General features: G+C 48.1%; 1 protein-coding gene across 2 annotated transcripts in view; it reads right to left on the reverse strand.

Annotated features, from left to right (window-relative positions):
• Window positions 1–3910: 3910 nt before the first annotated feature.
• WDR27 (WD repeat domain 27) overlaps window positions 3911–23369 on the reverse strand; it is a 143991-nt gene continuing 124532 nt past the window's right edge. For both annotated transcript variants that reach the window (XM_040239201.1, XM_040239200.1), the window contains one exon: window positions 3911–4198. In XM_040239201.1, the coding sequence (XP_040095135.1) occupies window positions 4148–4198 (51 nt within the window). In that variant the 3' untranslated portion in view covers window positions 3911–4147. The remainder of the gene's footprint in view (window positions 4199–23369) is intronic.

A 23369-nucleotide genomic window follows, 5' to 3' on the forward strand; every position in this document is an offset into this window, starting at 1 on the left:
ATCTTCCAAACAATGGCACCTCCGTGGGGGAGGTGGGCTGGCCCTTTTCCCAGGAAGGTTTCCTTGAAGCTGATGCCCATTTTGAGGTAAGAGTCTTGGCAATCGAAGCTGAAGTCAGGCACTTGTATTACGAAAGAGAAAAATCCCACCTGTTAGGCTCAACCCACCCTGTAAAGCCAAGTCATCAGAATCAACTGTGAGGAAGGTGAGGATGAGACCACCCAGGCAGCTTCTGCATGAAGTCAGGGGGAGGGGGCACTGCAACTCAGAAAGCACAGATCTGAACAGGACTCTAGTCACAAACCCTGTAATGACTACACAGACAGGAGTCTGAAATTCGATCTATAACAACTGTGCCAAACTTGAAGGGTCCTGCAATAAAACTAAGTCAGTGACCTTGGGGGCCCAAGGAATCTGGTCAAGGATTTGGGTGACACTGTAGAACACCTGACTGTCTTGGCCACCTGGTGTAAGTAGGTTTGAACCTGTTCTGAGTTGGTGGGTTGTCTTACCCTCCTTGTCCTGAGAGTAGGTCAGTGCAGTCAGAGGTTGTGTCTCTTTTCAGGAAGTGGTGATGTAGGTGGGTTCCCCACATTGGGCCTATGCGGTGCACATATCTGCACAAGGTTTTTATTAATAAGTAATAAATTTTGAGTGAACTCCGGGAGTTGATGATGGATGGGGAGACCTGGCGTGCTGCAATCCATGGGGTCGCAAAGAGTCAGACACGACTGAGCAACTGAACCGAACTAAACTTAATAAGAAGTGCTTCCATGGAAACAAAGGAAAAACAAGGCTTAGTGATTGGAACAGACAATAGTCCCATTTGTGGAGTTCTAAGGCCGCCAGTCAACATTTCTAGATGTTGGGTTTGAAGCATCTTCAGATGGAGTGAGGCCTGCAGGAGCAATCTGAGAGCGTCTCTGTTTGCAGCTGAGTGACCACACAGTGACAGGCACAGAGCTGCTAAGGCAACTCGAGCTGCTGTGATTTCTCTAAGTTTATATCAAATTACCCAACTTTAGCTTACATGGCTTCAGGAAAAGGGCATTTTAGTTCTTAATGATTCCAAGTCAGAGGGTGGGAGACAAATTGGGAACATTAGTTTGGAGAGCTGAGGCCTGAGATTAGAGGAAAGAGGGAAATTTTTGGATCTAGTCCAGTTTACAGGTCCAAAACCAAAACCTCAAATACAATTAACAGAACTAGAATCTGATATCCACAACTGTAAACTTTCTACAGAAACATTTTTCCTTTCTATGATTATCCCCGTTTCTATTGAAGAAAACATAGTAAGACTAATTTGTTTACAAATTAAACATAGTTTCAATAAATTGGGTTATTTATATAAGTGCAGCAAGTATTCCAACTGACCGTTTTGGTTCTTTAACGTCTGCTTTGCAGAATCTGCTCACAAGCAATCTCAGATTGAACTTAAAGCCTCTGGAGGCTAGGAAGCCAAGCCAAAAATTTACCATTAGACTTTGTCTGTGATACTTACAGATTTGGGTTAATTCCTCTCTTCTCAAGGTCCCCAAAATATCCTGAGCTTCCTGTACCTGCCCAGAAGTGACCTCCCTTACTCACCTGATAAGGCTGCCAGGAACCCAGTAAACAAACCATCAGGCTGGTTTTGCAAACTGTCTGGTCATATCTGAGTCTACACACATTCTCAATACTTTCTAGTCAAAGTTTTGGTAATTAAACAATGTTTCCAATTGTGCCCTGTTATAAGAAGAACGGGTTTCCCAGGTGGCACTAATGGTAAAGAACCCACCTGCCAATGCGGGAGACATAAGAGATTGAGGGTTCAATCCGTGGGGCAGGAAGAGGAAACAGCAACCCACTGCAGCGTCTTTGCCTGGAGAATCCCAAGGGCGGAGGAGCCTGGCAGGCCAGTCCACGGTGTCACAGAGGGCTGGACACGGCTGCAGCGACTTAGTGCACAAAGATTCTCGCTCAACTTAACTACCCTGCCATAGAAATAAGAGCGCTGAGAGCCTCCTAATTCTAGGGGGTCAGGTAGAGAGAGAAAAAGACACATGTTTCCTCACTGTTCACAAAGTTATCCTTTACCAAACCGTTTGCTGTAAGTCATAGTTTAAGAGATTTCTTTAAATCTGGAAAAATCAAAAGATTAAATAATCAAAAATTTTCAAACAAAAGTCACAAAATTATCATTATCCTCATTAGTGCATCCACTCCTATGTAAGTAATTCTTGACATTGTCGCCCTTCCGTCTGACATGGCCATTATTATCCCAGCAGCAGCTTTTCCAAACTTACTTTCTCCTACACTTTCCCTTGATAAATCTCCATGTCAGTGTTTTTCTTTAAAATATTATTTAGCTATTATTCACATTAAATAATTTAAAATGTATTTTTCTTAAAGTCACATTTGATATAACTGCAATCAGGACTTTTGGAAAAATTTATCTAAAAATGAAAGCAATCTATAACAGAAACTAACATTGAATACAAAAAGTCATACACAAAACTGGCATGTTAAACACAATAGAATCTGGTGCACTGTTGGTGGGCTTTGAGGTTCCTCAAAAAATTAACTAAGAATTATCACACGATCCAGCAACTCCACGTCCAGGTGTTCATCCAAAAGAATTGGAAGCAATATCTTAAACAGCCACTTGGAAGCCAGTGTTCATAGCAGGATGGCTCACAGTAGCTGAAGTGTGGAAGCAGCCCGCGTGTCCATCGACGGATGAACAAACAAGGAAACTGTGGTCCATCCATGCAACGGAATAGGAGCACTCAGCCTGAAAGCGGACGGAAATCCTGACAGCTGCGACAGCAGAGGGACCCTGAGCTCATCATGCTCAGTGATAAGCCAGGCACAAAGGGACAAACGCCGCCTGATTCTGCTCACACAAGGTCCCTGGAGGAGCCACGTCATGGTCGATAGGAACTGGAATGGTGGGGGCCAGAGCTGGGGGTGGCAGGAGTCAGAGCTTAACGGAGACAGGACGTCAGTTTTGCAGGAGAAGCTCGAGATGGACGCTGGTGGCAGCTGCACAGCAGTGCGATTGAGGTTAACACAGTGAACTGTGTGCGTGAAGATAAAGGCACGACTCCTGCTCAATGGATATTTTATCAGAATTAAGGATGATGTAAAAAAGTTAAAATTTTAAATGATGTAGCTGAAATTAAGAATATTAAATAAGATTCCATGAGCTCACTTGCCCATAGACTGCTTCACTTACTTATTTTAAACTAGTTTTAAGGTAATTTTATTTTAACAAAGAACAAAAATATAGTTCTATAAATGGATTAAAATGTCTGGATAACTCTGAATGTTTGAAAAATTAAAATTACTTATTCTAAAATTTTGCTCCTTGGAAACTGCAAGAAGAAATGGGTATATCTCTGGTCAATGAAACTGCAGTAGGGAGCCCAGGAAATCAGCCCTGGGTGTTTCTGAGGAGCAGGGGCAGTCAGTCTCCAGGGAGCAGGGGGTGTGGGGGTGGGCAGGGAGCTAGCAGGTTCCTGGTGGGATGGGGAACACTAGAGCTTCCAGGGCATTTCCCCATGGACTGTCTCCAGTGTTGTTGGGCGCTTGTATCTGGAAGAGTTCTAGAAGCATCCTGATTCTTCTGGGGCTCAAGAAAGGCTTGGTTCTGGGGTCTCTGGAGGCAGGTACATCTCTGAGGAATCGTGTGAGGGTGAATGGATGCTGTGCCCGCTGGACAGCCCTCCGGTGGTGGGGGGGCCCAGAAGCCAAGGGGTGTGTGAGGGTGAGGCCCCAGCAGAGGCTGGCTCCCCCAGCAAAGCTGGGGAGCATCCACCAGAAGGCCAGGGCTTGGGGCCAGCATGGCTGTGTTCCCACCAGCCCAGTGAGGTCTCCCTGTCTCTCTCGCCCTCCTCTCTCTGCAAAGACTGAATTATGAAAGAAATGCTAGATTACTTTTTAGTGAAGAAGATTCTATTTTAACTTGACCAGATTCTGTGCAGAAGTGCGGGACACCATTTCCATTTTTCCAGGGGAGGGAATCCTCAGCAAGGAGTAGGCTGGCCGCAGCTCTGAGGGTGGCTCAGACGGGCGGGTGGTGTAGACACTGCCGGCGTCTCTCAGGTCCAGGACCCAGACTCAGGCCATGCTCTGGCCCAGGCGGTGCCCAGCTCGTGGGTCAGCATCACTGGGCCTGGAACAGCTGAAGCTTGCCATCCAAGGTGGCTGTGACGAGCTGCGATGGAAATAAAACATGCGTGACTTCCATCCCCTTTTACTACATGAGAAGCCTGCAGGAGAATCAGCTCATAGCGGACATTTTCCTTATTGACATTCTATAGACCACAGAGCAAAAGCATCTATGTGTACAGCAAGTTCTGTGCTTACGTTTGATTAATTCAAACTACATTCCGGGGCCATTCTAACATTTGTGAGAGCTGCGGTCAGAGTTAGTCCGTCTACACTACCCAGAGGGGACAGGGCGTCCGGCTCAATGTCCCATGGTCCCAACCAACCACAGAGCTCAGGGACCAGAGGCACCTAGTGGGCGGCCTGAGGTCCCTGGGGAGGCGGCCTGTGGAAGGGACCAGAACCCCATGGGCCCGTGCCCCAGCCCTCACCCACGCCTCCCTGGCAGGGGCAGGAGGCTGGGTCAGGACCCAGAGCCGGGTGCCGGCTGCCCCCCAACACTGCTCTTCCCTGGGGCTGTTTCCAGGGGCAAATTCAGCAGAGGCCAGCCAGCCTTCGGCTCCATGCCTGTGGGCCCCAGCTGCCCATAGACTGGGGTCGGGGCGGTGGGTAACAACACAGCCGGAGGCTCAAGTCCAAGGTCAGGGCGCAGCTCGGCTCTCCTGAGGCCACTTCCCGTCTGGCCGCCAGGGCGCTCACCATGTGCTCACGGGCCCTTCCACCCCTCGTGCGCCTGGAGGCTCTCTCCTGCCAGGCCACTCCCACGGGGGCGGACCCCACCCTGGGGCTCACTCAGCTCTTCCCACAAATTCAGCCACAGCGAGAGCAGGGCTTCACCACACGAACTTGGGGGGCGTGGTGGGGGCGGGGGGTGAAGAGCAGGGGACAGGGGTGGTCCCCCCCCCACGCCTGCTCCCCGCCTGCTCTCCGCTTTCCTTCTCCATCTCCCGACTCCGCGTCCACCCAGCCTGAGCTCGTGCGGAAACGACTGTGCCCACACGGTCAGAACCCAGAAGAACTTGGACCAGACCACGCGGGGCACCGAGCTTCACCAAGAGCACCACCGGGCGCTGGAGCCCAGTCTCACCGGGACAGCGGTGTGCCCTTTACCAGGCAATTCCAGCAACAGGTAAATGTGGGGGCCAAACACACGAGCCGGGGTCCCTGCAGAACCTGAGCGGGGTCCCTGCCAGGAACCACTGCCAGCCAAGAACCCATCCCCGCTCCACGCGCTGCCGTTGAGTCCAGGTCACAAGGCTGCGCAGAGGCCCCGGACCCCTCCTGAGCTCACGGCCCCCCTCCCACAGTGACTGTCCCCTCCCGAGCTCACTGCACCCTCCGAGGCCCCGGCTGGTTTCCATGTTCTCATCACACCAGCACAGGCTCATCCCAGACCCCCAGCTGTCTCTTTTCCCCAAAGAAAGTGGATTTTGTTATTTTAAACAATACAACGCTGGGGGGCTTCCCTGGTGGTCCAGGGGCTAAGCCTGCACTCTCAATAGGAGGCCCCGGGCTCCATCCCTGTTCAGGGACTAGATCGCACACGCTGCAACCAGAGATCTGCAGGGTCCTCACTCAGGCAGCGCAGCCTAAAGCAGCACAAACTCTAAAATGGCACGTGGACAGGACTGCTTTCATCAGCCTGATTAGAGAAGAAATGAGTGGAGTGGTTTCCATGGAAAGGCTGGGGAAGCGCTATGGGTCCATAGCTTGAATATTCTGTCAGTGGAAGCAGATCTCCACGGCAGGGGCCAGAGGAACCCGAACAGGTGGTGCTTCTGAGCCTGCTGGGTGGGGGTCCCCTTTTCCAAGTCCCTGGACAGAGCACGGTTCTGCCGCTAGCAGCCTCTGCCTCGTGCAGCCAGCGGTCACTGCCACACGCATCGTGTACAGGCCTGCAGCTCTGGCATTTCTAGGCGCCCTGTAGCGGCCTTGAATCTGCACTGAAATTCTGTATGTAATACGTTGCTGTGTCTAAGGCCACCTGGATTTCACAACGTAACTGCAAATCCAACGAAGGCACACTTGTCCTGCTGTGACACCCATCTGTCTCTCAAGCGACATAAAATCTGGATCAGCCCTGGAGCCGCCTCTTCACTCACACACAAGCTGAGCACCTCACTGGGGCCGCCTCTGCCCCTGCGGGTGCCGCTGTGCTGGGCTGGTCCTGACCACGCCCCCTGCAACCAGGCCACCTGGGGCTCAGCTCCGGCCTCAGCTCCGGCCTCATGTGTCCACCCTCCTTCCAGTCCTTCTTCCCGAGTTAGCACCTTACGCCCTTCAGTATTACGGTCTAGAATTTGAACAACTCCACCAGCCGTCTCAAGGTCAAGCTGACTTTGATCTTGGCTACAGTAGTCCTCGTGTTTACAGCCGTATGAATACTGTCTACTGTGGTGGGGCAGACAGGCCTTCAGAGTTCCCACAGTCACATGGGGTGCAGAAATTACACAAAAAACCCTGATACCCCTGGGACCAGAGGTGCTTTGGAGATGGTGCTGTGACCCAGCCCCAGGGGTCCTGAGCAGACTGGAGCCGAGAATCAAACGGAGGCCCACCGGCAGGGCCTCGACCCCCTCCTTACAAACGCCCCATCTCAGCCAGCTCAGCACTTAAAGCACTGAGCACTGAATGGCGTACGAACTACCAGAACTGAATTCTCACAGCCTAGAGGCTGGAAGACCAAGGCCTGGTGCCCGTAATAACCTGGACTGATGCTGACACTCAGATCTGGGCCTGAGGATGTGAACTGTTCTAGAGGGACAACGGAGCTCTTACTTCAAATAAAAAGCTAAAAGAAAAAGCTCACATTGGGGCAGAACTGCTCTCATTCGCAAGTCCCCAAATAAATCTATGCTCAGGAGCATCCGTCAAGTTTATTTTAAAATTTCTCTTGAATTGGATTATATCAGAGACAATGGGAACCACACATATCTGGGATTAAACACACACACACACACACAAAACAAAACTCAGTCTGCAAAACATGGCTACAAATCTCATACCAGTAACATCTTAACAATCCTTTCTTAGAACTTAACATTAACATTAATCCTTTCTTAGAATCCTTAACATTAACAATCCTTTCTTAGAACTGATCTTGAAACCATATAAACAATTTTCAGATAGCAGGAGCACTGCTATTTCCAGACTCTTGAACCATTAAGAAAAGGGAAAAGCAACAAAATCCAGTGGATAAATGTATGAGATCGTAATCACCCGAATGTTGTTCAAATTTGGCAGGAATTAAGCGCTGAGTGTCTTTTTCCAGTAGTCATGGTGAAAGATGGACCATAAAGAAAGCTGAGCACTGAAAAATTGATGCTTTCAAACTGTGGTGCTGGAGAAGACTCTTGAGAGTCCCTTGGACTGCAATATCAAACGAGTCCATCCTAAAGGAAATCAACCCTGAATATTCATTGGAAGGACTGATGCTGAAGCTGAAGCTCCAATACTTTGGCCACCTGATGAGAAGAACTGACTCATCTGAGAAGACCCTGATACTGGGAAAGATTGAAGGCAGGAGGAGAAGGGGAGGACAGAGGATGAGATGGTTGGATCGCATCACCAACTCGGTGGACATGCGTTTGTGCAAACTCTGGGAGATAGTAAAGTCAGGGAGGCCTGGCGTGCTGCAGCCCATGGGGTTGCAAAGAGTCAGACAGGACTGAGTGACTGAACAACCTCTGAATGTCAGGTCTTCCTTGCACGTGGAACGTACGCTGCATGAACCCTGGTGCCTGCACCGGTCCCTCTGGGGCAAGGTGGCATCACAGGCTGAAGAGATAAGAGGCAGCAGGATGGGTGCAGGGTCTCATGGAAAGCAGAGCTACAGGAGGACAGCGCCTGACTGAGCTCCAGAGGATGCATTTTAAAAGCTGTGCAAACATGAGAGAGTCCCTTTGAAGCCTGGTGGCAAAGTGCAACCCCGAATCAGGGAAAGGAAAACACTCCTGATTCAGCTGCAAAGGAGGACTGCAAAGTGGCTGTGAGCACACAGGCAGTACACGGATGGCCCTTCTGGTTGCTGGGACAGAAGCCCAGCTTGGACTGGCTCAACGGAAAGGCATTCTATTCTGTGTTACGGGATGTCTGATTTTACCTGAAGCAGGGGTACTGATTCCACCAGCGTGTGTTGCAAACCCGAGGGCAGTTAGTGTGAAGGTTGTAACAAGTCTGAGGTTTTCCCACAATGCAGGAATATACATGGTCGAGCAGGCAAGAAAATAAGGGCAAAAATGAAAAAAAGACAGATAGTCAGGGTGGTAAATCCCTGAGGCACGCTCTGTCAGCCTCAGGAAATCGCTGGTTTCTGTTTTTAGAAGGTGAGGGACTTGGGCTTTAACGGTCATGGACGCAGAAGGCCAGGGCTTGGGATCTCGGGAAGGGAGCTGGGACCGAGGACGCTGAGTGAAACGTGGACCAGAAAGACCACCCATGTGCCCATGGAGACAAGCCTGTCTTAGCCTGAGGTAAGGAAATCGCCCCGCAGATCCTTAACCACAGGACTGCTCTTGCAGTTCTAGCTTACGACACAGGGTGTCCGAGCAAAGACGCTTACGAAGAAAAAACGTGGTCTTGGCTGGGAAGACTCAGAGCTCTTCTCAGGGCGAACCAAGGCCCTCTCCAACCATCCCTTTAACTGAAGTCATGCAAGACCCTCAAGGATAAACTGTGATCAAGGTCGTCTTTGAAGACTTCCTGTCAAGTAGAACTGGTGGACACAAAACCATCAGAAATGGATACAAAGGCTTTAGACAACAGAGTCATGTCATACACAGCCTTTAAATCAATGTGTTTAAAGTGAAACCTAACAAGGGTATAAGGCACTGTAGTAAAGAATGGAAAGATCGAAAAGAACCAAAGTGAAACTAGAAATAAAAGTAGTTACTGATGAGTTAGAGGTTGTAAGCTCAGTCCAGTTCAGTTCACTTGCTCAGTCGTGTCCGACTCTTTGCGACCCCATGAATCGCAGCACGCCAGGCCTCCCTGTCCATCACCGACTCCTGGAGTTCACCCAAACCCATGTCCATTGAGTCGGTGATGCCATCCAGCCATCTCATCCTCTGTTGTCCCCTTCTCCTCCTGCCCCCAATCCCTCCCAGCAACAAGGTCTTTTCAAATGACTCACCTGACTCCACATCAGGTGGCCAAAGTATTGCAGTTTCAGCTTCAGCATCAGTCCTTTCAATGAACACCCAGGACTGATCACCTTTAGGGTGGACTGGTTGGATCTCCTTGCAGTCCAGGGGACTCTCAAGAGTCTTCTCCAACACCACAGTTCAAAAGCATCAATTCTTCGGTGCTCAGCTTTCTTTATAGTCCAATTCTCACATCCATACAATTAGGATGGGGTGAGGCAAAATCAAGAATGCCGAAACACAGTGACTGTGAGATGCAGCTGGAATCAAGACTCACTGTTCCATGCACTGCTCATTTTTAGGGTTTAAGTATCACTATCAGCTATGGGTCATTAATTTTGTCACGGTGTTCATCACTGAAAATAACTTTTAACTTTGATGAAAGTAAATTCATCAAAATTTTTTGTCTACTGTTTTATACTTTCCAGGTTTTGTTTTAAAAGTCTTTCCCAAGCATAGGTCACAATGCCCTTTTCCTATAATTTATTGTACTTACTTACAGTTTTACCTTTCAAATTTAAATAGTTACATCATTAGATGTATGCATGTTTAAATAAAAAGAGCTTAGTTTTTCTCAAAATAGCCAGTTTTTCCTTAAACATTGTACCAAATAATCTACCTTTCCCCACAGTTCTGTGGTGTCGTATTTAATATAAGTTCCCAAATATCTCTGAAATTTCTTATATATTCCTCTGGCTTTATTTCAGTTATTGAGCCAATAACACATTGGTTTCATTTTTATGGTTTTGAAATATTTCTCATTATCTAACAGGGAAAATATGGAGTTGACTCAGCCTTTTATGTATCTTTTTTTCCCAGCATATGTGTTTTGGAGTAAAACCATTGAGTGGTACTGGAATTCTGATTGAGACTGCAGTAAACTGATAGGTTAGTGAAGAATTGGCACCTCACAGTCTTAGGCTGCACCTTAAATCACGGAAGGACATGAAGCGCCAGTTAGGGCTTCTCTGCAGCTTGTGAGCATTTTTAAATTTTTTCTATGATCTTTTTGTGTGTGATTGAGCTCATAGATATGTTCAAGTGTTATCTGCCATAAATGGCAACCCACTCCAGTGTTCTTGCCTGGAGAATCCCAGGGACGGGGGAGCCTGGTGGGCTGCCGTCTATGGGGTCGCACAGAGTCGGACATGACTGAAGTGACTTAGTAGTACTATCTGCTATAAAAAGGAAATCTTATTTATAAGTTTTGTTAGTTATTATTGGTGTATTGATCGATGTTACTAGTTATTACATTTAATAACCATGAAAACTCATATTAGTTCTAACAGCTTAATGATTCTACTGTATTAGTTTTTCCAGTTAAGTGAATGAAATAATCTGAAAATACAAGACTTCTTTCTTCTTTCAAGCCCTTTCACTCTCATTTATTTGCCTTTCCTTGTCTTATGAGCCACGCTCTCTAATATTGTGTTAGAAGTTGTTGGAGTGGTTGCTCTTGCCGTGTGCTCCATCATCAAGAGAATGCTTCCAAAATCTGTCCCTTACGTTTAGTATTTGCTCTGAGTTTTGCCAAATAACCCATACCATTCTTACATTGCTAGAGTTCCTTTTAATCTTAAACAGTAGTGGATATAAATGTTCTTTCTGCATCTACTGAGACAATACAAAATATTTTCTCTTATTCAAGTCATGAACTAAGACCTTAGACCTTCTAATGTGGAACCAATCTTGCATTTGGGGATAAATCTTAATCAAAAAGTATTTTTAAGTTCACAGTGGAATTCAGTGGCTCATGTTTTATTAAGGAGTCACATAGACTTACTCATAACTGAAATGGGTCCATAATCACTTTTTGTTTTATATTCAGCTGGGGGGATAAAAGAATAAATATCCTACTTTCACTGTGAACCAAGTGGAATTCTTACACATCCATAGCTGCTGGGAATGCCAGATTGCAGAGTCATGTGGAAAATGGTTTCTTACAAAGTAAAACATATTTAATATATGACCCAGAAATCTCAGATATAAGTATGGATCCATCCTAAAGGAAATCAGTCCTGGGTGTTCATTGCAAGGACTGATATTGATGCTGAAAGTCCAATATTTTGGCCACCTGATGCGAAGAGCTGACTCATTTGAAAAGACCCTGATGTTGGGAAAGATTGAGGGCAGGAGAAGGGGATGACAGAGGATGAGATGGTTGGATGGCATCAATGGACATCTCAATGGACACGGGTTTGGGTGGACTCTGGGAGTTGGTGATGGACAGGGAGGCCTGGCGTGCTGCAGTTCACGGGGTCGCAAAGAGTCAGACTCAACTGAGCGACTGAACTGAAAAAAAATAAAAATATACGCTGGCCCAAAGAGCTGTTCATGAATGCTTCCGTAGCTATATTCATAACAGACTAAAACTCAGACAACCAAAACATCCACACCTGGTGACTGCGTGTACAAAGTGTGAGAAGCATACAGTGGGGCTCACTGCTGGCAGGTGTGACGACAGGGAAAGGTCCGAGAAAGCACCAGGCAGAGGAGGAGAATCCCTGCTCTCACCACATGCTGTGCTGTTCAACTTATTTCACTTCCTGAAGAGACACGCAGGGACAGAAATCAGTGACCAGGATGGGAAGGGGGCGCTGCCTGCAAAGGGGCTCAGGAGACCCTGAGTGAGAGGAACGTCACTCAACACCGTGCAGTGGGATTTGGGGAGCGAGAGGTCCTCTAGGTATTTTAATGCCTGAAACGTTGAAAAAGACTTACGTCACACCCTGATGTGCGTACAGGGGAGCAATCCTGCAAAGCGATTACTAACAACCAGCTGTGAAAGAAGGAGGGGTGTCATTCTAGCAATAACTGAAGAACACAGGAAAAACAGGCCGGGGTTCTAGTTTCCAAGGGCAGACGTGTGCTCACACTCGGCGCACACGTGTGACTCTGCTTCTCACAGTGCAGGCTGCTGAGATGCTCAGTGTTTCTATTCACTGCTTTCCCCATAATCATGGCCATCACAGAGCCTCCACGTGCCTGATATCCCCTGAGGAGATAAGCTTTTCAATGGCTCCTTTTTGTCACTGTTCCCACAAACTCTGAGACTCCTTTCTTCGTTCACTGAGAGCCGTCTCTTCCATGTTTGTGACAAGTGGGGCAAATCGCACTGCCCTGCCTACAACATTTTATTGTGTAAACAGATCTGAAAATAGCTGCTTTACCCTAGAATCACATTTCTCTAAAAGCTTCATGCTCTTCCTGTTCCCACATGGAGCACACGGCCCGTGGAGGTAGAAGGCGGCAGAGTTCAGTTCTGAGTGCAGGCTGGATGGGCTGGATGCGGCGCCGGGGCATGACCCTGGTGCTGCACCCTCCTAGTGGGGCCCACAAGCTCGCCTGCCTCGGCATTCCCATCCAGGCAACAGGGTCGTGCGTGCCAAGTCGCTCAGCTGAGTCCAGCTCTGTGCAACGCTATGGACTATAGTCTACTAGGCTCCTCTGTCCATGGGATGCTCCAGGCAGGAATACTGGAGCAGATTGCCGTGTCCTGCTCCAGGGGACCGTCCGGACCCAGGGATCGAACCCACATCGCTTAGGTCTCCTGCACTGGCAGGCAGGTTCTTTACCACGGGTACCACCTAGGAAGCCCGACAGGCACAAGGTTACAGAATCCTGTCCGCCCTGACTGTTCTATCCATCACTGGGGGTGAGAACAGCTCCCACGTCAGAGACGCTGAGAACTAGGTATGGGAAATTCTCTTGCTTTGGATCACCTTGTAAGGATCACCTCCTCTGGGACAGCCAGGACTGTCTGCTACACTTTGGTTTGAATGTGAGAGATGCTGCGGTGTGTACTGAGCTCCACGTGCAAACTGAAGGGAAGCATTTCAGAGAAAGGGGGTCACCAGCCTGCAAGCAGCAGGCAAGGCCTGGTCGAACGTACACACTCAGTCCTCTGCTGATCCGTCAGAAGTCGGACAGGCCCTTCCGGCCTTCAGCTGCTGTGAGAGCTCTGATTACAGAGCCGACTTGCTTGTTGTGGGGGTGAACCCTGTGAGTGAGGTCCTCGGTTGACCTCCGTTGACCTCGGTTGACTGGAACTAGGAGAAAGTGATTAACGAGAATAACCAAACGCAAGGCATAACATCATGCCGATAAAATCCACGTTTCCAGCATTCTTTTTTCCTGCATGGATCCAGCCTAAGATATCATCTCTTTATGGTCTGCCTGTGTGGTTATCTGCAAACCATCCTTTCACTGGATGTCTTTCCTAAACATAAATAAATCCCCAAACTCAAGAGCATCTTTGCAAAAAGAGAAAAAAGAAAAACCATCGCATTTCTTCTGAGCAATGAACATGAGTAAGTCTCCATTTCGATCGTGTTTCATAGGTTGGAGTTTTAAGGACAATTAATGAAAAACACCACAAAAGAAGCATGTTTAGTCTAATTTGCTTAAAACTCTTAGATATGAAAATGGTTCTGACAGCTGAACCCTTTCACTTCCAGAGACCCAAGGTCTGAGCTCCTCAGAAAACCCATCTCTACCTCCCCGCTGGAAGTGACGGGCCCGCAGGAACGCTGGAGGGGGGTGCACCTTCCAGGCTCTGTGGCTCGGGCCCGGGATGGGGGCGTGTGGTTCATTAACACCACACCCAGCAGCACAGACGCCAGGGGAGAGAGGCCCCAGCTCGCCGCTGGCGGGAGGAGAGGAGGCTTATCACTGTTCAGCCGTGGGCCCTGGGCCCCGGCCTAATTGAAGCCCGGATGTGTCCACGCCAGGATGAATCAGCCGCCAGGCCCTCCGGCACTGCCGCTGTTTGTCTTGGGCCGAAGGGAGCCAGGAGGTGCTTGCTTACATGCTCTGGGAGACCCTGAGGGGGCAGGTCTGAAATCTCCACAAAAAATTCAGTGTTCAGCCCCATCCACCAAAAGAAGAAATTTACAAATGACAACAGACTTCCAAATGTTCTCTGAAGCAAAATTTTTAAATTATAGTCAATCATGTGCTGCCCAATTACGGCAAATACGACAGCTTACAAGGAGAAAGGAGCAGTGCGTGGAAGGTCTGCTCAGGCGGTGGACAGCCTCTCCTTAGGGGGCGGTGTCATGCGTCGGCTTTGTTCTTTTCTAATCCATTGTCAGAACCCCGCGTCCTATGACACTTCTGGACTTGCTTGGGTAGCCAGGACAGAACCCAAAGGAGACTCTCGCCAACTCTCTCCCCCTTTTTCAACCTTGTACAAAACCTCAGAGGCTAATGTAGAATAGAATTAAGACCACGGATGAAGCAACCTAAATGTCCATGGGCAGAGCACTGTGGCACATATATACGACGGAAGAGTCCTCAGCCAAAATAAAGAATGAAATGACGCCACCTGCAGCAACAGGACGGACCCAGAATACCCACTTCATACTAAGGGAAGCAAGCCAGCCAGACAGACAAGTATCGTATAGTATCACTTAGACAAGCACTATAATGGGTGCAAACTAACGTCTGTGAGACTTTAGTCTCTTTACTGCTCAGGCAGTAAAGAATCTGCCTGCAATGCAGGAGACCCGGGTTCCATCCCTGGGTTGGGCAGACGCCCTGGAGAATGGAGTGGCAACCCAGTCCAAGATTCTTGCCTGGAGAATCCCATGGACAGAGGAGCCTGGCGGGCTGTAGTCCATGGGGCTGCAAGAGTCAGACACGACTGAAGTGACTTAGCATGCATAAAGGAGACATAAGGAGACACAGGTTCGATCCCTGGTTCAGGAAGATTCCCTGGAGAAGAAAACGTCAATGCACCCCAGAATTCTTGCCTGGGAAATCCCATGGACAGAGGAGCCTGGCGGGCTACAGTCCAGGGGTTTGCAAGAGTTGGACACGCCTGAGCGACTAAGCCACCAGCACCATTTGTGACACGCGAGGCGCACTCAGGCAGAGGCGCTGACAGCAGCTGCTTGCGTGCCAGTGCTTGACCTCCCTACCCCCGCCTCCCGCAGGGAGCACTCTAGCAGACTGACCTGGTTCTGGAGCTTAAGGGATATCAATATCCTGACACTGTAAACTCCGGTACAGAAGACACTTTTACGCCTGGATTATTTTTTGCGTTTCCCTCAGTCAAGCCCTCCACAAATCCCCTGCCTCTGCTTCTGTTTATCCATCGTCCTTCAGTTGGGCCACAGGGCTTGGGAGGCGAAGGAAACCTGAAAAACACAAACTAGATTTTCCTGACACCAACACGAGGCATCTCCACCTGCTGTGAAGCTGCAGAGCTGGCTGGGCAAGGGGTCCTTGCCTCACAGGCTGAGCAGCTCCCCCAGGCCTCCGCAGGCGCTGCTGTGAACCCTGGGACCCTAACTGGCTGGGAGCCTGCAGCCCCCGCCGAATCCTTCAGCAACATCTCCACACAGGAGCTGTGCCTTCACAGAAGCAGTAAGTGCAAGGATTTCGTCTGGATTAAAGGCCTCAGACAGGCTCACATTTGAAAGTGCTGGCTTCAGGCCCTCTTGGCAGAGAAGGGCTCGAGAGGGCACCGACGACCCTTGCTGCCGCCCCGACGGCCACTGCTGTGTCACAGATTTCAGGAAAGCTACTCCCGCAACGGAGCATCGCCCTCCGCGGTGAGTGACCAGCCTCTCCTGCGGGCGCAGCGCCCCAGTCAGATCGCAGCCGCCGCAGCCGCCGCCCTGACCGTCCAGGCCTCACGCAGGGCCCCTGGCTCAGGTCACACTCCTGGTCGAGGAGCCCGGGGTTCCCGGGGCGGGTCTGGGTGGTGGTTTCTGAAATCTCTGCCGGCGGCCCGCGGTGAGCCAGGGCCCAGCTCTCCGAAGGCTTGCATGCTGTCATCTCGTTACTTCTCCAGCGCCTCTAATCCAGGATAAACATTCCCACGTCCCTCCAGTTTGCCGAGGCTCACATGTGGAAAAGTTTTGTGGGCGTCCTCTGGCTTCTCCGGGTGAGTGTTCCCGTAACTCGGCCCCAGCCCCGCGCACTGGGGAGGGCTCTGGCCCCGGGGGGCTCTGTGGACAGGTCTGCCTGGGGTCACCTCGCCCAGACGGCGTGGTGCTAAACCGAGGGCCCAGGGCAAGCGCATCCGGACCGGCCCCTCGGCGGCCTTCCGAGACCAGCCTGGGACAGGGTCCGCGAGCGCGGGGCATTCCACGGGACAGTCGGTGGCGGGATGTCCCCAGCCCAGGTGTCCTGGCGGGGACGGGACTCCAGCAGTCCTGCCCTCGGTATGGTTATTAGACCGAGTCTGATCCAGGAGGCGGGGGCTCCAGCAGGCCAGTGACGGCTTCCCTGTGATGGGCCAGGGACCCGCTGCTTTCCACCCGGAGAGGCCCGCAGGGAGGGGGGCTATTAACAGGTGGGTTTGGCTCCAAGACACTTTAGGGTCTGCAGAGCGAGCCCAAGAGGGACGGAGCCTGCTGCTCGGGGTTGGCATGCAGGCTGTGGTGGGTTGATTGGGGAGTCCTGGGTGTAGACGGGATTAGGGTGCCAAAGGGTCTGGGTGCAGAGGACCCGGATGTTCGGGGGGTCTGGGTGTGGGGGTGATGGGAGGCGTGTGGGGAGGAGGGGTCTGGGTGGTGTCTGGGTGGGTGGGGGTGGGAGGGGTCTGGGTTGGGGGTGGAGGCTGCTCTGACTCTCAGGACGCAGGGCTCAGGGTGCTTCCTGCTTGGAAGGAAAGGGTCCAGAAGTCTCCGGAGCCCACTCGCACGGGTGTGAGCCAGCAGCTCAATAGCTCATGCAGACCCCGGCCCGCGCGCCCACCCCACATCCCACACTTGCAGACGTGGCCGCGCTGCGCCCCAGCCTCCCGCGCAGACGCACAGACTTGCTTCAAGACCCGGCAGTGCTGCCTTATCCGATGTCTCCAGAGAAGCAGAACTCTCTTGGGCCGGAAATCTCCAGAGAGAAGAGCGTGGTGACCTTGACCACCTAAACTCCATCCATGTCAATGACAGGGTCCAAGTTCAGAAGTGGAACTTCCAAGCGGATGATCGACTTTATGGGCTGTTTCAAACCATCCCTACCATCGCTGGCCACACACACACACAGAACGTACTGCTGCATAAAAATACTGGACTGAGATAATTGCTCACATATTTTTAGAAGCAGAGAATCTTCTGTCACAGAACCCAAGAATTCTGTTTTTGTTTTGAAAGAGAAAAAACTTACTGAACCAGAGTCACTGGTAGGAGGTCCTGTCCACCGTCTGCACTCAGGTCCCAGCAAACGCGGAACGAGGGGGCTGCAAACCCAAGCTCAGGGGCAGAGCAGTGGAGAGAAGGCAAAGGCAAGACTGACTGTGCCTCTCAGCCAGAAACGAGTGGTGACTTAGAATCACACACACACTTAAAGTGAACCTTAAGACAGAGAGTTGAGTAACAGCTGGAAGATAAATGCATTCCAGATCAACTTGAAATAAATAATAATGGTAATTTAAAATATGTACGCTTAAAATCCACAAAGAGATGAATGGACAATAGCAAGATGAAAAGCAAGAAATCATTTTACAAATTGCAATGAAATATAAGAAGGTAGATATGCTAAGGAACATACTGCAAATTAAAAAACACTAGAGAAAAATGCAGACTACTGCCTGCTGAGACAAAACACATTTCAAAGAAGTTTATTAGATATAATATTAAAGAACCATCTGGAATTCAGCTTAGAGAGGCCAGTTGATTTGAAACCACCAAAGATCCGTTAAGAGACATGGATGATACTTTAAGAGTTTCAAAAACATATGCTGATGTATGGCAGAAATCAACATTATGGTGTAAAGCAATTCTCCTTCAGTTAAAAATAAATAAATTTTAAAAATATGTCTGAGAGAATCCAGAGCAAACAACAAAGGCAATTTGAGAGAAACAGTATTTAAGAGGTAAAGGATGGCAAATTCCTTATTAGCAGCATTAGATATCAGGAAGCAATAATATGTTCAAAGTGCTAATAATAAAATTAATATGTTAATACTATATCAATCTAAAAATATATACCAAGCTAGCCTATCATTTAAGAGTGATGGCAAAAATGAAGACATCTTCAGATATACAAAGAGCAAGAGATAGTATCGCTTTCAATACCTCACTGAAAAAAATGATATTATGAAAAACAGTCTTTCAGCAAGAGAAGGTGTCCTAGAGAAAGAAACAAGATACAAGAAACAGACAGACACAGAAAGTGATCAAACTCTACACAGTAACACAGTTCTCCACAAGACATCAGCCTCTTGAAGTCTTTTTTCTTATTCATGTAGAAACAGAGATATGGAGTAACCCCAGATTTTTTCATTAAACTGTATAACCAAGTATATAAATTACAATGTTAAGGGTAATAGTTAAAATAGGAACTACATTCTTCAGATTCCAACCAACACTGAGAAAAATATTTAAAAACCAAACTTGCAGAGGCAGAAAGGGAAACAAAAGAATCAAAGTCCAATATGAAAAACAGCAAAATTCACTTGTAAACGTTTTATATCAGTAGTCCAAAATATCATGAATGTAAATTCTCCAGTTAAAAGGCAGCAACTATGAGCTTAAGAAATTCAGCTACAGAGACTGTGAGTAAGCACGGAAAAGCTGCGCCACGTGTGCCTTACACGTGTGCATTACACGTGTACATTACATGTCTGCATTAACAAGCATAAAGCTTGTTAGTGCTGTTGGCGTAAAAGAAAGTTAACTCCAAAAACCTAAGTAGGGAATAAAATTGAATGAAAAATAACAACACAAAACAGAATCCTTGGGAGGATCACAAGCTTTACACACGAACTGCACCAGATGCTGAACGCAGAAGACGACACTGAGCAGTAGATTGTAACTCACCCCCGTTATAAACCCACAGGTCAAAGGCCAGCGTATGTGAGCTTTAGAAGATCTGAAAAGGAGCATCACCTGTGACCCAAAAGATGACATAGTAGATATTAAGCAGAATCCTGTACATATAATTTATGCATATTTTTCGCAGAAACACATGGACATCTTATGATAACTGATTGGGAAGCAGGTTACTGTGCCAGGGGCTAGGTCAATATCGCACAAATCATAACCTTTGGAAATGATTTATCAGAAATCACATTTGGAAACATTTAAAAAATGCATTCCTAAGTAATTCATTGACTACAAAGGAATCTGTTACAGAAAATTTGTAAATAATTAAAAATTAAAGAAGTACTTCATGTCAAAACTGAAACAAAACTGATGTTTGAGAGAAATCTGTAGCTTTAAATGCAAATGTTAAGAGAGAAACAAGTCTGAAATAAGTGAAAGATTCAACACCATAAGCAATAAGCTTAGAAAAGTACAAGTGAATGACACTAAGCGTAGAAGGAAAGGAAAAAAGACAAGAGCAAAGACGAAAGGGTGAGTTAAGGAACCCGAGTGAGCCCCAAGGACGCGCCGCTGAAGTGACTAATGCCCCAGCACCCCTGCCTGCAGCAGCCGCACCCCGGAGGGGCAAGGAGACAGGTAGACACCCCTGAGACAGCAGCAGACGCCTGGGGCCAGCTCAGGAGGATTCGCCCCTCTGCCTCGCCGTAGCTCTGTGACTCTCGCTCTGCGAAGCCCCAGACTCAACCTGAACTCAACACACCTCTTCTCTCACCAAGTCTGCGAGAGCAAGCACCACCTGTCTACTCTCGATTATGTCCGCGGTGCAGAGCGTGCGGGCTCCTGTGCCTTTAAAAGGAAAGCTTGCTAACAAGTGAGGCAAAATTCGTTCAAAATGGTCCTAACAGGTTAGAAGTTCAGATATGGGGGAACTGGCAGGAAGTGTACTGACATGCAGATTTATTGTGAAATGCATCAAAAATCAGATGAGTGGATTAAGAGGAAGATAGATGGATGGTTATGTGATAAGCAAACACGGTAAAATGTCAATTATAGAATCTAAATGGTGGGAATTCAACTGCTTCCTGCAAACTCTCTCAACTTTGATTATATTAGAATAGGTTCATAATAATGTTGGACAGCGTAGCAGCCTCTGTCTTCGATGAAGGTATCTGGTTATCCACTCTTAACATCCTCTCAAAGCTTTGATGGAAATAAATTATTTTAGGCTTAGGGTTTCCATACAAGAAATGGAAACTTTATCTTCTACTTTCTGGGTAATTTCCCACAGATCCTCAGATGAGGCCTGTAAGCACAGACAGCACTGCTTGGCTGTCATTCACCACGACAGTGCCCAGGCCGCAAGTGAGCAGACTGGCCCTTGGCAACGAATAGCGACTGTATGGAAATGTGTCGGCGCTAACTTTGTGAGTCAAGTTACTGCGGGGTCTTCTTCAGGCCCTGATGAGCTCTAGTTAGTTAAAAGCACGTGCTCATAGTCAGGGTCTAGTGCCTTTCATGGGGTCTCTCTGGAGGGAGGAGGCATTTAACCTGGAGTGACCTCCCGGTGAACCCGCGGCCCCCTGGATGAAACCACAACCCGCACGCTGGAGCAGCAGCAGCGGCGAGAGCCTCTGCCACAGACGGGCACACACATCGCCCCCGCGGGACGGGGCCGCTCACCCCCTGCTCAGTTCAGTTCACTGCAGTTGCTCGGTCGTGTCTGACTCTTTGCGACCCCATGGACTGCAGCACACCAGGCTTCCCTGTCCATCACCAACTCCCTGGAGCTTGCTCAAACTCACGTCCATCCATTCAAAGATGCCATCCAACCACCTCACCCTGTCGTCCCCTTCTCCTCTCGCCTTCCATCTTTCCCAGCATCAGGGTCTTTAGATGGGTTGGTTTCGCATCATGTGGCCAAAGTACTGAAGCTTCAGCATCAATCATTATTCAGGACTGATTTCCTTTAGGACTGACTGCTTTGATTTGCCTGCAGTCCAAGGGACTCTCAAGAGTCTTCTCCAGCACCACAGTTCAAAAGCATCAATTCTTCAGCTCTCAGCTTTCTTTATGGTCCAACTTTCACATCCATACATGACTACGGGAAGAACCATAGCCTTGACTAGACGGACCTTTATCGGCAAAGTAATGGCTCTGCTTTTTAATATGCTGTCTAGGTTGGTCATAGCTTTTCTTCCAAGGAACAAGCATTTTTAATTTCACACTGCACTCACCATCTGCAGTGATTTTGGAACCCCCCCAACATAGTCTCTCACTGTTTCCATTGTTTCCCCATCTATTTGTCATGAAGTGATGGGACTGGATGCCATCTTAGTTTTTTGAATGTTGAGTTTCAAGCCAGCTTTTTCACTCTCCTCTTTCACTTTCAAGAGGCTCTTTAGTTCCTTTTCACTTTCTGCCATAAGGGTGGTGTCATCTGCATATCTGAGGTTATTGATATTTCTCCCAGCAATCTTGATTCCAGCTTGTGCTTCATCCAACCCAGCATTTCTAATGATGTACTTACTCTGCATAAAAGTTAAATAAGCAGGGGCACAATATACAGCCTTGAATTACTCCTTTCCCAGTGTGGAATCAGTTCGTTGTTCCATGTCCGGTTCTAACTATTGCTTCTGGACCTGAATACAGATTTCTCAGGAGGCAGGTAAAGTGGTCTGGTATCCCAATCTCTTGAAGAATTTTCTAGTTTGTTGTGACCCATATAGTCAAAGGCTTTAAGATAGTCAATGAATCAGAGACAGATTTTTTTTGGAACTCTCTTGATCTTTCTATGATCCAACGGATGTTTGCAATTTGATCTCTGGTTCCTCTGCCCTTTCTAAATCCAGCTTGAACATCTGGAAGTTCTTGGTTCATGTACTGTTGAAGCCTGGCTTGGAGAATTTTGAGCATTACTTTGCTAGCATGAGAGATGAGTGCAATTGTGCAGTAGTTTGAGCATTCTTTGGCATTGCTTCTCTTTAGGATTGGAATGAAAACCGACCTTTTCGAGTCCTGTGGCCACTGCTGAGTTTTCCAAATTTGCTGGCATGTGGAGTGCAGCACTTTCACAGCATCATCTTATAGGATTTGAAACAGTTCAGCTGGATTTCCATCACCCCCACTAGCTTTGTTCGTAGTGATATTTCATAAGGCCCACTTGACCTTGCATTCCAGGATGTCTGGCTCTCAGTGAGTGATCACACCATCATGATTATCTGGGTCATGAAGATCTTTTTTGTACAGTTCTTCTGTGTATTCTTGCTACCGCTTCTTAATATCTTCTGCTTCTGTTAGGTCCAGACCATTTCTGTCCTTTATTGTGCCCATCTTTGTATGAAATGTTCCCTTGGTATCTCTAATTTTTTAAAGAGATCTCTAGTCTTTCCCATTTTGTTGTTTTCCTCTATTTCTTTGCATTGATCACTGAGGCAGGCTTTCTTCTCTCTCCTTGCTATTCTTTGGAATTCTGCATTCATATGGGTATCTTTCTTCTCCTCTGCCTTTTGCTTCTCTTCTAGTCTCAGCTATTTGTAAGGCCTTCTCGGACAACCATTTTGACTTTTAGAATTTCTTCTTCTTGGGGATGGTCTTGACCACTGCCTCCTGTACGCACCTCCATCCATTGTGTTTCAGGCACTCTGTCTATCAAATCTAATCCTTTGAATCTATTTGTCACTTCTACTGTATAATCATACAGGATTTGATTTAGGTCATACCTAAATGGTCTAGTGGTTTTCCCTACTTTCTTCAACTTAAGTCTGAATTTGGCAATAAGCAGTTCATGATCTGAGCCACAGTCAGCTCCTGGTCTTGTTTTTGCTGACTGTATAGAGCTTCTCCATCTTTGGCTGCAAAGAATATAATCAATCTGATTCCAGTGTTGACCATCTGGTGATGTCTGTGTAGAGTCTTCTCTTGTGTTGTTGGAAGAAGGTGTTCGCTATGACCAGTGTGTTCTCTTGGCAAAACTCTGTTAGCCTTTGCCCTGCTTCATTCCATATTCCAAGGCCAAATTTGCCTGATACTCCAGGTATCTGACTTCCTTTTTGCATTCCAGTCCCCTATAATGTAGAGGACATCTTTTTTGGGTGTTAATTCTAGAAGGTCTTGTAGGTCTTCATAGAACCCTTCAACTTCAGCTTCTTCAGCACAGTGGGTGGGGCATAGACTTGGATCACCGTGATATTGAATGGTTTGCCTTGGAAACGATCAGAGATCATTCTGTCATTTTTGAGACTGCACCCAAGTACTGCATTTCGGACTCTTTTGTTGACTATGATGGCTACTCCATTTCTTC

This window comes from Oryx dammah, unplaced genomic scaffold (assembly GCF_014754425.2).
Source record: "Oryx dammah isolate SB20612 unplaced genomic scaffold, SCBI_Odam_1.1 HiC_scaffold_4, whole genome shotgun sequence".
NCBI classification, from domain to species: Eukaryota; Metazoa; Chordata; class Mammalia; order Artiodactyla; family Bovidae; genus Oryx; species Oryx dammah.